The sequence below is a fragment of the Paralichthys olivaceus genome, chromosome 8, assembly GCF_024713975.1.
Source record: "Paralichthys olivaceus isolate ysfri-2021 chromosome 8, ASM2471397v2, whole genome shotgun sequence".
In the NCBI taxonomy this organism is placed as follows: Eukaryota; Metazoa; Chordata; class Actinopteri; order Pleuronectiformes; family Paralichthyidae; genus Paralichthys; species Paralichthys olivaceus.
The window spans coordinates 17,856,985-17,874,924 of NC_091100.1; the positions used below are offsets into that span (position 1 = coordinate 17,856,985).

General features: G+C 43.0%; 1 protein-coding gene across 14 annotated transcripts in view; it reads right to left on the reverse strand.

The window, feature by feature from the left end:
* Window positions 1-17,940, reverse strand: part of add3a (adducin 3 (gamma) a) — a 99,360-nt gene that overhangs the window by 22,239 nt on the left and 59,181 nt on the right. For 10 of the 14 annotated variants that reach the window (XM_020084137.2, XM_020084132.2, XM_069529894.1 and 7 more), the window contains 4 exons: window positions 15,016-15,253; window positions 3,034-3,172; window positions 2,166-2,317; window positions 108-188 (listed from right to left, as the gene is read on the reverse strand). In XM_020084137.2, coding sequence (XP_019939696.1) covers window positions 108-188; window positions 2,166-2,317; window positions 3,034-3,172; window positions 15,016-15,210 — 567 coding nt within the window. In that variant the 5' untranslated portion in view covers window positions 15,211-15,253. The remainder of the gene's footprint in view (window positions 1-107; window positions 189-2,165; window positions 2,318-3,033; window positions 3,173-15,015; window positions 15,254-17,940) is intronic. The other 4 variants (XM_069529896.1, XM_069529892.1, XM_069529888.1 and 1 more) reach the window with 1 other exon arrangement.

The following is a 17,940-nucleotide window of genomic DNA, read 5'->3' on the forward strand; positions in this document are numbered from 1 at the left end:
CTAATGTTTTTGTTGCACTGCTGAAGTAAAATTATATTTTCTAATGCTGGGCATATAACTGAATATAAACAGTATGTTGATAATGGTCCACAGCTTATTTTTCTTACCAGGTTTGATGCAGATGCCTCAGCGTATGACAGACCTCTGGGGCTGATAAGGATGTGGTCTTGCTCTTTACTGACTCGGGCCTTAGAGAGAGAGAGGAAAAAGTCATTTTGTTATTTGAACAGATTCAAAAATAATGGCAACTGACCTGAGGAAGAATAGGTGTTTGAAGAATGAGAATTCAGAAGGTGACTATGTTAACATGAACACCAATATTCCGACTACTGACCTTATTTTGAATTTCGATTATGGTGTTTACTTAAGTTGCTACTAGAAAATTCCATTCCCTTTAACATGTTACAGAGCATAGTCTGATTCAAACTACTTGTTTACACTCGAACCCAGGGCATGTGTCATTAGGAGCTCTTAACCATCATGTGTTGATATCTACATAACGCGACTGATGTCTGGATACTACTCATTTCTTAATTAGAATTTAGTTCATTCCGAGTATGACCTTATTTGTGTTGAGTTAATCAGTAAATGCTGTTTAAAGTATTTGGACAGTGACATTGTAATTTGGCCTCTGTACATCACCACAATGGATTTGAAACAAAGCAATCAAGATGCAATTGAAGTGTAGAGTTTCAGCTTTAATTCAAGGGGTTTAACAAAAATATCACATCAATTGTATTGGAATTACACCCATTTTTATCCATAGTCCCTCCATTTACAGAGGTTCAGAAGTAACTGGACAATTTACTGAGTTGCAGTTTTATGGCCAGCTGTTACTTGGTCTGGAGTTTCTTCCAATTGATTTAATTTGCATTTGGTAGATGTTCATGGACGGTGTTAACATGCTGTCCAAAGAGATGCAGATGCAACTGAATGAGGCCATGATTAGGCTGACAAAACAAAACAAACCTATCAAACAGACAGTTGAAACTTTAGCAGTGGCCAAATCAACAATTTGGTACATTCTTAAAAATAAAGAATGCACTGGCTAGCTCAGCAACACCAAGAGCCCTGGAAAACCACAGAAGACAGAAAAAACATCTTAACATCTAGAAAGTCAAGAACACTCTCAAGGAGGCAGAAATATCATTGTTAAAGTCTACAATCAAGAGACGCCTTCATGAAGGGTTTACCAAAAGGAGTAAAACACTGGTAACACAGAACAGGAAGGCCAGATTAGACTACGCCAGAAAACATCTAAAAAAAACCTGGCCAGTTCTGAAAAAAGGTTCTTTGGAAAGATAAAACCCAGATGAATTTGTACCTGAATGATAGTAAGAGAAAAGTACGGAGAAAGGAAGGAACGGATCATGATCCAAAGCATACCACAACATCTGTCAAACATGCTGGAGGCAGTGTTATGGTATGGGCATATATGGCCACCAGTGGAACTAGGTCACTGGTGTGTATTGATGATGTGTAGCAGGATGAATTCTGAAGTGGGTCGTGCAGTACTATCTTCTCAGATTCAGCAAAATGCTTCAAAACTGATAGGACTGTGCTTCACAGTACAGATAGATAGTGACCCAGAACATACTGCGAAACCAACCCAAGAGCTTCTCGAGGCAAATGGGTTATTCTTCGTCAGTTCCCCCTCCCAACTGAGCATGTTTTTCACACACTGAAGACAAAACTGAAGGCAGAACGACAAACAAGCAGCAACCGAAGGCAGCTGTAGTAAAGGCCCTTATGTTAGTTTGTCCAATTACTTGTGAGCCTCTGAATATGGAGGGGTGATGTTTAAAAATGGCTCCAATTCCTAAACATTCATCACCCCCCACCCTCCCTTTAATTAAAGCTGAAAGTCTGCACTTTAATCACATCTTGACTTTCTTTGTTTCAAATCCACTGTGGTGATTTATAGAGGCAAAACTACAAAAACTGTTTCACTGTCCAAATACTTATGTACCTGACTGTATCTTGTAACTATATCAGTCAAAATCAAAGAGCACAGTAAGACTAACATGGAAATACAAGACAAATCAGTGATCCAATCTCATTAAATCAATCATATACTCATCTATTCATACTGTTTTCATAACTCACGAGTGTCCACACTTTAATCCCTCTTTTAATCCCCTGCCGCTCCTCCTGTGTTGACTTACCGTGATGTAAGTGTTAGTGAAGTGCGACCAGTTGAACAGGTCCACCAGTCTGTAGAGGCTGGCCAGTTTACAGCGCGTCAGCTTCTCGCCTTTCACCATCGTGGTGGATTCCACTCCGTACATGTCGTTGATGGGAGTGACCGCCCCCAGACCTGGAGTATGAGTATGAGGAGAATGAGTAGAGTTAAAAAAGAGATAACAAAGTTTTGCTGTGTTTTCTAATTGGGGGGGCGGTAAAACAATATTGTCTCCCTTGTGTAAGTGCAGACACTTTTATAGTTGCAGATCACATTCTCCACTAGTAATATTTGAAACTACACAGGGACTCAGGACTGCAACATCTGGATTTCTATTTAACGATTTCCTGTATCCAACACATCTGGCTCCATATCAAACATTTGACTAATTTACACACTGACATGTTTCTAACAACACTCCTTCCTTTGAAAGTGTGTTTACTGCCACGCCTCCTCAGACTCCCTCATTATAGTGGTATTATAGTGAAAGAGCTGAACTGAACTATTATATTGACTTTGACATTTTCTTCAGCATTAGTTGTGCATTCCAGCCCTGTGATTGGAAGCAGACTTCACATATGGACTCCTGGATAGAACTCACAAAGGATCAAAACTTCGGGAAAAATGCACGGCTCTTCCGGAGTCTGGGGTTGGGTTGTCTTTTGGTATTCGTGCCTTTAAGCGCACAAATCTCATGTTTGCATATCTTCTCTGTTCAAATAGTGATGCCGAGGGTTTGGTTTTTCAGTGCAGATCAAAACAGTGGCCTTCTGGGTGAGGGTGGTGTGTTCCTACTAAATGTCAGTGCCCGGTTGCCCCTGGTAGCGGGATGCAGCACTGTGTGCACTCACTGAGGGGGGAGCTGTTGAAACCAGCCACTGAGCTGGTCATGAAGAAGTCTGCAATCTGTCTGAGGGCGAGCAGGCCGCTTGGGTTGTTCCCCTTCTTCTGCTGCTCATGGATCAGACCCTCCAACTCCTCCTTGAAGGCCTGGGACAAAAGAGAGCAGAGTAAGAGTTGAGAGAAATAAGCCTCAGATTTTCCTAATCAAGAAGGGTCCAGGTCCTGCATAGGTTTTCGTCACTGTTGTCAAGCTTCATCCCACACACCAAATACATGGGAGTTAATTGATGACTCTAAATCGCCTGTAGGTGTAAATGCGAGTGTGGGCGGTTGTTTGTCTCTAGCCCTGTTAACATCCGTCCTGAGAGATCTGATCACAAGAGGACAGCACCAAGTATGTGTGTTCACACCAGGAATGAAAATGCGTCCCGAATGTGTCTCTTGTGACTGAATTTTATATGCAAATAATCATGTATGTCATTTGTTTTCACAAAGACCAAATGATGTTGTTTTTACCCAGTCTGACTTCACAGATGTCTGTGTGTGGGTGTTGGCAGGAGTGAGAGATGGAGAGAACGAAAGCGAGCTGAGTCATGGGGGCTGAATGAATACATGTGCCCAGCTATGAAGAAAGAGTGTAACCAATATAAAAAAACATATCCATCATTATGTGGTTATCAGTGTTTATATTGGAGCTGTGATTCCTCAGAGGAAATAAAAAATATGTTTGAACGGTAGCAGGACAGAGGACGTCAGCTGAGCGTTTGGTCCTTCACAATTGGCCGAGGACACATTTGCATTCCCACAGCGAAAAGAAAGAGGCCACATTCGTCCCAGACCGACCCTGCATGTGGCTGGAGTTAACATCTAAATGCATTTGGATAAATATTTCTTTTGATTTTAAAACCATTTTTCAAGCCAGAAAACAAACACTGTCATGTGACCAGTATCTCTGTGCTATAAAATCAAGCCTTCACTTTAAGTTACAATATACCATGCTTCAATGTGTGGCTTAAACTGTTAAAATTCCTTCAATTCACTTTAAAGAAGAAGCGTCAGGTATGTCAACTTCCTTGGGTTATCATCAAACTTAAAATGAAAAAAATGTGATGAGGCATTTGAGAGCAGAGGGCTGTAGAGAGCAGGGGATTAGTGGTGACAGTGATGACAGAGTGAAAAAGATGTGGGAACGTGTAGAGAGATGAGATGAGTGCAAATAAAGAGAGGAAGAATGAGGAGGATTACACACGCTCCTCTGGTGTCAGCGTGACGCGTCCTAACAGGGCACCAGATGAAGCTTGATCATGATAGGCTCGCTTCACAAGAAGCTGAGTCAGGACTGGCTGTGTGACGAGCTCTCAGCCTGCACTATGATTGGCTACTGGAAGTGACTGGGAGAGAGTGTGGATAATCCTGTCCCTGTCCAGACTGCAGTCATCAGCTGAATCCACAGACACAATAATACAGTATATGCTGACACGCTCTTATGCAAGACCAGATACACACACACAGCTGGATGCATTATGTCATGTCAAGCACTGTATGATTTGATGCTTTCACTTTCCTTCAAAGAAAACGTTCATGATCATGTAACAGCTCCTGAAATGTTCAAACAGCAAACACAGGCTGTGCAACTACTGCAGACATGTTATACACTCACCCAGCTGCAGCAGGAAACAACAGACCAGGTTATACTGTGTGTGTGTGTGTGTGTGTAGCTCCTGATAATCTCAGCGGTCACACTCATCTCTGCTGGCTAATGCAATTAAAGCTGTGACCAGGGCGGACGATTTCAACACGCAGACCCAAACAGGAACACATACTGTATGTGTATAAACCGAGCCACATCTTGCGAGTGGTAGATGTTCTCATTACAGCAAGAGAAAGCATATTAAACTGTCAAACATTTTAAAGTTATTATATATAGGGTTATATTGCCTTCATCTGACAGTAGCCTCTTTTCCACTTGTCAAATATCCCACTTTTACCTACTAATATCTGGCTTCTGTTTGCAATGGGAATGGACGCAATCAGAATTCAGTCCTAAGTTAAATGACTCTGCAGTAGACACAGGATTGAATCGGCTCCAATCGGAAGTTATGGAAACATGACACCAAGGTGAACTTGTTGGTGAGAGCACCTTGGTTTTTGGTGCGCTTGTGATGTCAAACCGGGAACAATCTGAAAGTCGATCACCTTTTATTAGAGGGTTAACCAGCTGTTAAAAAAGCTAGTTTTGGAGTAAATGAGGTAAGTGACAGTTGTGGGACGTGAGGGACGTGAGGGACGTGAGGGACGTGAGGGAGAGAAAGAAAGGAAAGAAAAGTCCACAGCCTGATTTGAAGCTGGGACATTGTGATTTGTTATTGGGATTGTAAGCACCTCAACTGTCTGCATTGCATCTTGCAACTTGTGGACAAGCAGATCATTGACAGAGCCATATTAATAGAAACACATGATGTTCTGATCTACAGCATGTTCATAAAGTTTCAAAGTAAAGCTGGAGTTTTTATGAGCTGAGTCGATATCCGACCACCGGTGGGGCTCCCGATAGTTCACCGTGCTGAGTGGGTAACCACGTACTGAGGACTCTGCAGCGGCTACAGGTTCAGTTCGGACACAGACCTGTGCTGCACGTCTTCCCTGCTCTCTCTTCCCCTTTCATGCCTGATTACTGTCCAATGAAACTCAAAGTGCCCAAACATATCATTCACATCATCATCAAACATTCCATGTTGCATGTTTATATTCTATGACTTATGACCTGCTCTTCTGACATTTTTCTTTTTTCTTTTTGGTATTCATGACTCAGAATTCTTTTGGTCTCAAGCAATGCTCAATCTTTCCAACATTCTAATGACGTTTTCTCCATCTGGTCAAACTTTCTATCAGAACAGTGTGAGAGTGAAAACAGGCCATGACACTGCGTCCATTTGATGACTCCTCTAACAGGGTGACATCAAATAGTCATACATTTACTTCATCTCAGTGTTTAGTTCAGTCAACACATTCCAATAGAGCTGTGTCTGCACAAAAACATCTCTGACATATAACTGCCTCTTGTCTTTGCCCTTCATGTCCCCTCCCATGGGACGCTCCATTAGTGTTACCCAATGGATTGGGGGGCCTTTAGTTTTATGCCCATGTGGTGGTGTTTTGTTGAAACTGAAGCAACCCGTACCCCCACCCCCTGTGTCAGGACACATGCAGTCCTGTGGCGCTGCTGGTTCTGAACCCCGGCCAGACATTCCTTTATCTCTAAAGACGAGGTTCCTCTGGAAACTGGCCTGTTGCGGATTTGTCTGACAGCGGAGGGGGTTCTTGTGCCATCACCCTGACATTGGACCCACTCTACCAAACTGTGACACTGACTTGACTGAAACATTTGCACATATGAGGTCCCGGCAGTGTCTAGAGAATCAGGCCCTTTATCACATCACATGCAGCACACAACTGTAGATCATCTGTGTGAGAAGTGTTCACACCTACCGGCTGGCTAGACTACAGGAGGCAGTATAGAAACGCCATCAATACGCCCACACACACTCTGCAATTCTCTGGACAATGACCGCCTCTATCCACACATTGGTTCAATCAGACATTATCCTCGTGAGACACCCCTTCCAGGCAGCAAAACTTTCATGACACTGGACTGTGGTGGTTTGGAGTGAAACCTATTAAAAAGCACATGAGCACAACCACACACAGAGCAGCAGGCATCTGCTCTACAGTTTGTGCATGTGTGTGTGTTCCCAAGAAGATTATGACAGCAGGGATTTGATTCCCATCATAGAAACAGATTAATCCAGGGACCTAAAGTGGATCGTATCATTCATATTTAGGCGAAATCCTGCACATCTGCAGCAGTGAAAACAACAGCACATGTCAAGTTTGTTTTTTAGCTGCTGCGGTGGCGTGTCTTCTTTTCTTTTTAAAATCACACTCTCACTTCAACAGAGAATGGAAGTCTGGTGATACAAAAAATGCCTTTACATTGTTACAGTTGCAGCTCAATCACACAAATGTATTCTACCCTGCCAGATTATAATCACTGACAACCAGGTAGAGCAGGTCTATGCACTTAGTGGTGGTTAAAAAATTCCATGGCTTCTCTGAAATGACAAAAGCTAATCTTTTAAAATGTAGCTGCGGCAGTCTTGAGGGTATTAAGTGGACCTGCGGACTGGAGCTTATCCAACTCCTCAGTGGAGACGTCCAAGCCAAAAACTGGGGAGAGAATAGAGATGTGGCTATGCACAGTAATACAATTTTACCATGAGAAATCTAACACAGATCCTTCTGAGGAACACAATCCGACAGAAAGGTTTCAGACATTCTTAATCTCAAATCTAGGTCCTTGTTACATTATTGGTTCTTGTGGGGATCACTGAATTCTGTGTTTCCTCCACTGGGCAGTCTGAATGATCTGCAGACAAGCACAGGATTCATGTCTCCGTTCAGGAAATTAAATCAGGGCCGATGTGACCTACAAGTGTTTCATCACCACTTCCCTGCTTGGTGCATGGTGAACAAAAAGACTTGTTCACCTGATTCTCTCTCGCTGAGAGACAATAGAAAGTTTCCTCCACCCTCTTACTATAACAGGAAGTTTCTAGTCTTCCAGGAGCTTGTGTCATCATTGCACTTCCAGAGAAGTTTCCTTTTGTTGTGATTCCCTTGTTTCTGCTGCAGTTATTGTTGCACATTCATGTGACGCTAGAAATGCTGCACGTCATCCTGTGGGAAAGGAAGGCAGGACTTTTTATATCTTGGTTGGGCCAAGGACTATACTGCACATTTGATTGTTTGGCCTGATCAAAGAATTGTGTGTCACTCCCAGTTTCATCATCTTCACATATAAAGTAACGCAGCAGGAGCTTGTTAACAAAAACACAAAAATGTCTGTAACATTCAGATGAGGGGTGGCGCCTGAGTAGAGCATGTAGGATAAGATAAGTGCTGCAGTGTTTTTGTTTACAGCACGTTGACACTGGCGTCTGTCCTTATCACCAGAAGCTCTCAAATCAAATTGTCTACCAAGACATCTTCCTTGGTGTCTTTTATGTGTATGACACCTGTTTTTCATTCTGAGACATTTGTATTCTTCCAGTTTTGCGTCATCAACACACCCACTGTGAATTCCCCTGCTGTTTGTTCACTCTGACATTTTCCTGACATTTTCCTAGGGTGCTGGCAGCAATGGACATGGACATTTGCATTCTCACATACAGTCCCTTCTGGATAGTTGTAGGAAAATGTCCCGGCTTCAGCGCATGTATGAAAGTGGCTTGAGAGTCAAGGAGCTTGTTGGTGTATCAATGCTAAAGGCTTCAGCTTCTAAATATCTAATGTCAGCTTTTCTTTTCTTATTCCCATGAGCATGTGTTTTGTTGTCCTGACCTGCAGCAGATTAGGGTTTTTTTTTAAGGTGATAAATTCCATTCACCTCTACGGGTCAAATAAATGAAAACCTCTTGCCGGAGTCTGAATAAAACCTCTTCAAACACGTCAGAAAGGACTGAAACGTACACAGAACGGTAGTTAAATGATAAAAGGCAAATGCACACTCAAGTTTTCCTAAAAGAAAAAACACACCAGGTAAGACCTGTAATTTCAGCCTCCCCACAGTTATGTCAGCACAATGCTTTTCTTTCAAGCAGTCCACGTGACAGTGCTACAAAGAAGCAGAGTGCCTTGCTGCAAGCTTGCAAGTGCTATTGACCCCCCCCCCACCTCAGAGGGTGCGTCAGTAAAATTGGTCCCCTGCCCTGACTGCAATGTCTCCCTACCCTGCATAAACTCCCTGCCTCGCTTGTATGCTGTGACAGAAAAGATGGACCCAAAAGATAATTTACACTTTAAAAGTCATAAGAAAGTATAATCTTTATCTCCTGTGGTTTGGTCACGTCATGGTCGATACTGATCTGGCATATTAGATCTGCAAATATTTTCATGCATCAGTTTCAACAATAAGTCTTTCATTACATTTATTTTTCTGAGTGACCAAAATACTTTACGTCTCTGGTAGAAGTATAAAGAGAAGATCCCAGGAGTCACAGGTGTTGAATAAGGCCGACGTCCAGGGAACGAAACACTAAGGTGCTCTGTGTTTGGATGAAATAATGTTTTTACTTTATTCCTCAAGCATGTAAGCAAATAAGCAGACCAATAAAGACCACCTGCCAGATCAGCTGGTGTCATGCAGCACTTCCTTTTCCCTCTGTAAACCATTTCTGTCCTTGGAGACAGATGGAGAAAGTAGTTTAAAGCTTATGGCCTCAACACAAAGGGTATTCCTCTGACTCCTGGCCTTTCCTTTTGAGTTTGTGCATGAGCTGAAGGGGACTTCGGTAACATTTCAATGTGTTGCCCTCTAACCCTGAGTGCACTGCTGGTGGTTTTACTAAATTCAGCACCCAAGAGATGTCGTGAAATGCCAAAGTTAAACATAGACATAGCTCTGAGAGGAAAGAGGGGTGGTATTAAAGAGTCTCTGGAGCGGGTTCAACCACTAATGTTCGATCAGATGAACCAAAAGGGCTTTTAAAAAGAAAAAGAGGAAAACAGAGCAGAGAGCAGCGCTGACATTTACCCGACACGAGAGAGTTCTCAACAGAAGCACCATAAAATATCCACTGGTGATTTTTGTCAACTGAGTGGGAGAGGAGAAAATGTGCACTCTCTCTCTGGGGTGCGGAGGTCTAAAGTGCAAATGAGGCTGAACAAATTTACCACTTGGTATTGCTAAATAATCTCAGTGGATGATGAACAAACTGTGTCACATGCTGGAGAAGAGCAGGAGACGCAAAAAATAGACTGAGCATGTGGAAGTGAAACACAAATTAAATTTCATCTGATTGAATCTCGAGCCTCAGAGAGTTATTTACCTTTTGACCCTTTGGGGCAAATAGAGACATGACAACCCAGAACCCAGCTACTACAGAGAAATTCATACAGTTATCAGACATCCACAAATTGTCTGGAATATTAGGTCTTGATATCTTCTGGAGTTTGCCTTTCACATATGAGGAACGCAGCAGGAGATTGTCCAGGTCAGACGCTCTCACAACAACAGGATAATATCCGGAGCATCCAGCAGAGGGGTGGGTTCTTATTAGAGCATGTACCAGACAGGTGATGAAACATGAATTCTGCTTTGGAAATTATATTTTTTTTTTGCAGCCATTGTCCAAATCGCCTAAAACTCTCGAATCTTGTATTTCCAAGTTGACATCTGCATCATCTACAAGTATTGCTGCTCTTAGTCATCCTGAGATATTTGGAGTCTTCCAGTTTTACAAACTGTGTTAGAAACCTCTTCATCGTGCTCACTCACTCACTGTGAATTTTCCTGCTGTATTCTCATGTGGGCTCAACAGGGACATTTTAGTGGTCGGAAAAGTTCGGAACAACTGACCCTGACATTTGCATTCTCACAAACAGCCCCTCCAGCAAATTTCATGAAAATGTCGGTAGTTCACCGCATGTCGGAAAGGAGCTAAAGAGAGACTGAGGGTGAAAGAGTGAGAGTGGGGCTTGACTTCAGAATTTAACAGGAACAAAATATCACGATTTAGAAACCGTGACATCATGAGACTTGGCTTTTCAGCCAGAAGTTGTATCCAAGCTCATTCTTGAGAAGAAAGTGCAAAAGAAAAGCAGCTAACCTCACATGTCAATACAAAATACTGGTTATGACCGCTGACATAAAAATGATCCTGTCTGCTCGCCTCCTCCTTCTTCCTTCCTCATGTGAATTTAAGTAAACAAAATAAATAAATCAAGTACAGCAAGTTGATACACAATGAGTTTTTTTAAAGATTGTATTTATTTTTACAAACATGACAATTTCACCCTACAATAGTTTTAATGGTCACTAACTAACTGCCTCCAGAATCTTGGACTTTGTTGGTCTAATTTCTATAAAAAAGATGTGATCATTACCTTGTGCTGGATAAAGCGACTGTGCCGAAAATGTATTTATTAGGTTTTATGTGAGCTGAGATTTTGTCCATGCAGCCTCGCAGGATGAGAAGACTTAAGGTCTTCAACGTTGAGCTGTAGCCATTGACTTTTAAAGGCAAACGCAGCTGCATGAATGAGGCGAGTGGATGAAGTCAGCTCAGTTGATTCAGTCCCGCCTGCTCTATATTGGTCCGACTTTAAGTACAACCTGCCATCTGAGCGCTGGAAACCATATAATCTGGAGCTGCCGCTAGTCCCATAACACTGGAATCAAAACAAACAGGGGTGGGGAGAGGGAGGGAGAGAGAGAGAGAGAGAGGCACATGTGTGGATGTCCAGCTGGTGACACGCATGTTGTTGTTTTTGTTGTATGCCGTTGAACTCGGTAGAGCGACAGGCAGAGAGATGGAGAAGAAATAGAAACGATAGGAAATAGAGAGAGAGAGAGAGACAGGGGGTGGATCGAGTGCACGTGTCCTGCTCAGCTGGTGACGCTTGTTATTGTTGTTGTCGTAGTTGAATATGAGTAAACCGGCGCTGTGAGGACGACTGTCCTGATGTGAGGGCTGCAAACAATCTGCGGCACGCGGGGAAGCACCTGTTACTGCTGACAGAGAGCTGATTGGCCAACGTTCAAAACCACATTAAGCTGCATAATATACTTGACAGCAAGTGAGACACAGACACCGACGCTCACAGTGTGATGTGGTGGTAAATGATAGTGTTGGGGAGCCTGTGAATGCATTTGTGACTTTAAACCAAAGGCAGCCAAAAAGAGATATTGATGAATTTGACATCTGTGACGTTTGTGCAGCTAACGTCAGCAAGCAGCTGCCTGCACATCAGGCAGACACAGCTCAACCATACATGGATTTAGTGTTGATGCCAATATTTATTCTCCCTTTTAGCTGTTTGGTCCCAGTTTGTTTGCCAGTTTGACTTGAATTAGTGGTCGTGCAGATCATGTACAGCAGGTTTTAGAGGTTTTTATCCCCAACAATTGGTTGCTTTGTTTGTTTGACAGCAGGATTACAAAAAAAACTACTGAACAGATTTCCATGACACTTGGTGGGAGGATGGGACATGGGCCAAGCAAGAACCCATTACATTTTGGCATGGATCTGGAGAAAGGGGAGAATCCAGGAATATTTTAATCACTTTCTTTAACATTTTAACTGATTTCCCAGAAATTAATTCATGGATGTTGTTGAAGAAAAATATGTTTAGGGGGATAATGAGTGAGTACAAATCGGTGAAAATCCAAGTGAAGATTCAGATCTAGTCTGGATGCACTCGACTGAGAACCATGACACTGGATCGAAATTGCAGGTCTCAAAACCAAAACCATTGAATGAGCTGAAAGACACTAAAACACTTCGCAGTGAGGCTGAACAGTCAGACAGATCTCTCTCTCTCTCTCCCACAGACTGCCTCTGCTTCTTTTCAACATGAACTGCAGCTGATAAGGACAAACTGCAGCCAGCTGTGTCAGACACACCGCAGAACATACCAGTGATGGTCGGGATCAGACGCTCCAATGGAGGCCCAGCAGTGCACTGCAGTCTACATAGAGCAGAGCCCTTTAATGTGCTCATTCATTTGCTCACCCTGAACTGCACTTGTGGTACTTAATCACACACAAACACACAAGGATACACACATACGCAGAGAGGATCAAGGAGAAACCTGCATCAGCAGCACCATGCTCCTGCCCCTCCAGACATCTGGTGCAAAAACGTTGTGTGCCAAGGAAACCACACTGGGCATGTGCAGAATGTGGACCACATTTAAAGCTAAAAAAAGAAACCGCAGCGCCGCCACTAACAAGTATCAATCACACACACACACACGATTCCAGACTTGTGTTACTGTACTTGTGAGGAACAGTTCATTCATGACATTCATTGCTGCAGCAGCACCTGACCTTATCCGGTACCAACTACCATAAATATAAGAGCTGTAACGATTCTCCAAATCCATAGTTCAGTTTGGACCTCAGTTTTTGAGCCATGGTTTTGTTCATAACTCTTTTTTTAAGGGTGCACTCATTGTTCTGAAGCTACTAGACACTTCTTTGTTGCTTCAGATTACACAGGGTTGTGATGGGATTGGAGTGTGATCGGACACATGCAACAGGCTGCACTTGAGTGGAATTCAGCAGGGAGATGTTTCGTAGTTCCATCTTTGTGAGTTGCGAACCGAATTGTGGTTGTTAAGACTGAGATTTGGGTTTAGGTTCGAGAATCATTACAGCCCTAATAAATGTCACTGCTGACTCCAAAACCATCAAAGTGTATTTGTCACTCCAACGCAAATTAACCTACAAATGCATATGGACAAACACCCTGTATCTACAAATGTAAGATCACATTTTAAACAGTGAGAAACACTCCCTCAGTCAAGAGACCAGCCCTGTGCCAATAGTGCAGAGTAAATATTCCTCATACTGTGTAAGTGGAGGTTGGGGGACTTGTTGTAAAATATCTGCACATGGTGACGCAACTGCTGAGAGGACACAAGCAAGAAAACAGAACAGTGCTGTGTTACGTATGCCATGACTTTGTCTCGGACTATGATTACCAGGATGAGGATGAAATGCATTTAGGGGCTAGATGAAAAAGAAGCATGGAAAACATCTATAGGGTACATGATGTGTTTCTTTGTTAAGTCTGATATTGTCGTGTATAGTTTGATGTTCAAGTGTTGCTTTAGCTCCGCACCTCTCTGAGCTTCTCCCGGTTATAATCACAACCTTTGCACTACATTCAGATCCTGGCAGAAGTTGCAGCCAACAACAAACCTACAGCAAGGACACAATATCCCCTTGTTTTGTACAATACCTCAAGTGCCTAAACAGTTAGTATGTGTCGCCCCAGCAGACCTGTAACTGTACCTTCAAAACTTAAAGCTTGGCTAGCGAAGCAACAGTAATTGTCAAGAATTCAGACCTCCGGGCAAAGAAAATCAAACAACAACAGTACTTGTGTTGGCTGAATTTTGCCCCATGCTCGCTGAATTTTTTACTTCAGCAAAATCTGACCGAGCATGGGAACCGCTGGCCTGGAGGGCAATCAGAGAGTGCCAGCAGTAAGCCTGAGTCAGGGCACGGCAGCTGGTGGTGATATTAGGGTGTTAGTGGGCTGCTGACTTACTTAGATTCTGTGGTCAGTGTCACAACATCAACACAAGCACATGTGATGCACTCACTGCTGCTGCTTTTTTAGAAATTACTTGATTGGGGAATAACAGTCAGAAAGAGAAAACGGGGAAGTGATTTCACAAATTGTTAGTCGGTAGGGTGAAAATTTCTCCATAATATCTTGTGTAATCTTGATCGTGCTACTCCTAAACTTCTTTTGCAAGAGTAACAGGCACCTTTCACTCAATCTGTCCATTAACGAATCAGTTGATCCTGTTCAGAACTGTGGGAAACTAGTGTGACAGTTGTAGAACATCCTGGATAAGATGTCAGTCTACAGAACCATTCAAACCCTTTTTAACTTGTCATAAAACCCACTAACACTTGCTAACATCTGCCTTTTGACTGCAGTAGGAATGGCTTCAATCAGCATATACTTCCAGGTCAAACGACTAATCAGGAAATACAGGTTGTAATTGACTTAATTGAATCAGCAGTGATGGAAACAACGACCTAATTTGGCAAGACAACGAGGTGAGGAAGCGCCTCAGTTCTCGGTGCTTTTGTGACATCGAAGTCAACGCCCCAGAGGAAAAACACAGAGGCAAACTTCTCTACTGCAATATACTACAACAGCAATGGGGGAGGAGTTGATCACCTTTTAGCTGAAGTTAAAAAACCTAATTTGCCACAAAATTGATCTGTGATCAACATTCTGTAGGGAGAAGCTTCTGTGAGCAGTCCCAGCAACCTGTCAGGATCAGTGACTATAAAGAGCTGGACAACATGGCAGCTCAACAAAAGTCATTGGTGTACAACTCTGTATACAAGTATACATTTATATTGTCTGGCCTGTGCATATTCTCTTTTCTCTCCTTTCACTTACGGGGCTCTGTAGTATCTGTGTGACACGTTTCTTCTGCTCCAGAACGTTGAAGTCCTGCCTCAGGTCGGGCGACATGTTCCTGGCCCTGATGTATTCAGGATCGTTGACATTGACCCGGTCGAAGTAGCGCTCCTTGGTCCCTCTGCCAGGCGGAGGAGGGGTGGTCACCACCTCCTGATGGCTGTCCGCACTCATGCCTGCTTCACCTCGCTCACTCACTCTATGGCTCGGACTCTACCTGAGAAGAGAGAAAGCAGGGAGGTGTACAGGTTAGAGCATGAATCATTTCATTTGAAAGAAGAAAAAGGTTCATATCGACGTTTCATAGCATGGACGAGGATTCAAACTCACAGCAAATAAAGCAGTAACCAAGATTCAAAACACTTTTGCTTCTTGAGGCAAAATGCAAATGAAAAGATTTGTGTATTTCTATTGTGGATATAAAAACAGGTTTCTGTACTGTCCTGGCCGTACAATTTTGCTCCATATGCACACTGTATACACTCACAACTGCACACTGCCAGGTCACTGTGACACACCTCCCAACAAAGCAGAGGAGAATAACAGGAGGACTTGCTTTGAACGTGCTGACCTTGACTGGTGAGCTGGTTTACTCCCACTGTTCATACTCAGGTCAGCTGGCAGAGACACAAACATTTCTCAGGATGCAGATTGTTAAAGTAAAATCAACGATTGTGACCGACCCTCTGAATGCCTTGTTGTCCTGCCAAGGGACACAGCCAATAAATAAATGAAGGAAATACTTAGACTTTATTATGTTTTCGAAAGACTCCACAAAAAAAGAAACGTGACGCAAACGGAATTTATAGAGGAATCTGACAAAGCACACAACAACACAAACTGGGAAAGACTATTTTTTCTTTTCAGTGGATAAAGATCATAATAACCTGCGCCAGGGTTATGTTTTCATCTGCATTTGTTTGTAAGTTAGAAGGATTACTCAACTGATTTCCATTACGTTTTGTCAGGAGGAAGGTTCAGGCAGCTGGGGACTGTTGGGAGGTGTGCACTCTACTGACAGCCATTCTAATTCCTAATCATTCCCAATCATGATTGCAGACTTGTTCTTTGACCAATGGGCTAACTCTGATATCCTGAAAACTAACGGGTAAACAAACACATGATACAAACACTTGTCCTCCTCCGTGAATGTAACACAGATTGATTCGCAGGAGGACAAAGACAAAACATATAAAACTGCAGTGTGGCTAAAGTTGTAGAAGTGGACCATAAGCTGGTGATGTATTAGGGAGAGGCGGGACTTATGGGATCTCTACCAGATGGCGTCTCTTAGGGGAATGAGAGAGAGAGAGAAAGAGAAAAAGAGAGAGAGACAGCAAGAGATCATTTAAGAAAAAGGGATCCCCGTTGCTTCCGGTAATCATATGACAGCAGGAGGCTCGAAAATGTAGGAGTTACTCCAGAATCGACCCCTTCTCTCCTTTTAACCTTCACTGCTGTTTACTTGCTGTGGTGGGAAACAGCGGCCGGAGAGGTGATTTGGTTTGACACATGCTGCTAAGCTACTCATTCAGGTCAAATGGCACTCAGAAAGATGGCTGAGATTAGTGGAGCGACACACAGATAAGTGAATAGAGAAGACATCCTCAGACCAAACAAACAGCCAGTTTAAAGAAATCCTTCTGAGTGGATGAACCCAGGCATGAGGAGTTTTTTGGGTTATTCTCTTCACTGGTTCCTGGGGAATAAAACCTTTCTCAACTTTGTTGAGACTTGAAATGTACAGTACTGCTACTGTACTAAATATGTAAAAAAAAGCCAGCAACAAGATTCAACACTTTTTGAGGAATTACAAAAGGCTCACTTTTTACTATATTGACTAACTTAAACATGACGTTTCTCGTAGTCAAACAATCAGACCTTAGTTGTACTCCTATACGACCACTGTTGCTTCTTTGGGTGTTTAATGCCTTGCTCAGAGTTTAGTAGAAGTTCAGTGTATTCATCAATCACTATATTTTCCCCATTTCCACTGGGAATTTGAACGGCCGACCCTCCCACATCCCCTCTCTGCAGATGATGGGTTTGTATTCTCACGACAGACATAGTAAAAAAAAAATAAAAAAAAAAGTACAACCTTATGTCGATCATATTTTAAAAAGCTAAAATATTTCTTCAAACTACCAGCGTTTTCTTGATGGTGTTATCTGGAAACAGGAAGCCTCTCGTTCTCGACCCGATCCCTCTACTAAAGCTGTGATTTATATTGTGGAAATGAATAAAAGCCCCATGAAAAATCCTCTTTAATTGAAGGCAGCTGGGCAGCAAAGAGTTATGTAACTTGATATTGAATCTGTCCTCCTGCGCCTCTGCACTATTCTGCTTTGTTTTTTTCTCGACCATAGTCACTGTAATTGGAAGTAGTATGGAGATATACTCTAAAACTGAGGGCAGAATGCATAATTAAACAGAAGGCAGACATGTGGCTGCAATCACTTCATGATCCTGTGCCAGAATCTTTAAAGTAAATAAAACTTAGAGCATAAATAAATACTCAAAAATACATCTAAGAATGTGCGACTGACAGAGCTCATGCCTGAAATTTTCTGTATGACTGGAATTCTGCACGGCCAGCTGTAGCCTCACCAAAATACCCCCCCCCCCCCCCGCGCTCCAAACCCAGCCTCTCAGTTCAACGCCCAATCACTGCTCTGTCACAAGACACACAACTCCAGCAGTCCCCAGCATGAGCCCCCCCTCCCCCCTCTGAACTCTCTGTCTCTGTCAATAGATCATTGTCCCCGTCCCGAAACCTCCCGGTCTGGTCTCATCCAGAGGGGTCGACGGTTGGGAGGTTTGAGAGGGTGAGGGGGGGGTTGTTGTGTGTGTGCATGTCAGAGAGCGCACAAATAATCTGAGTGAGAATGAAATCGGATCCTCATA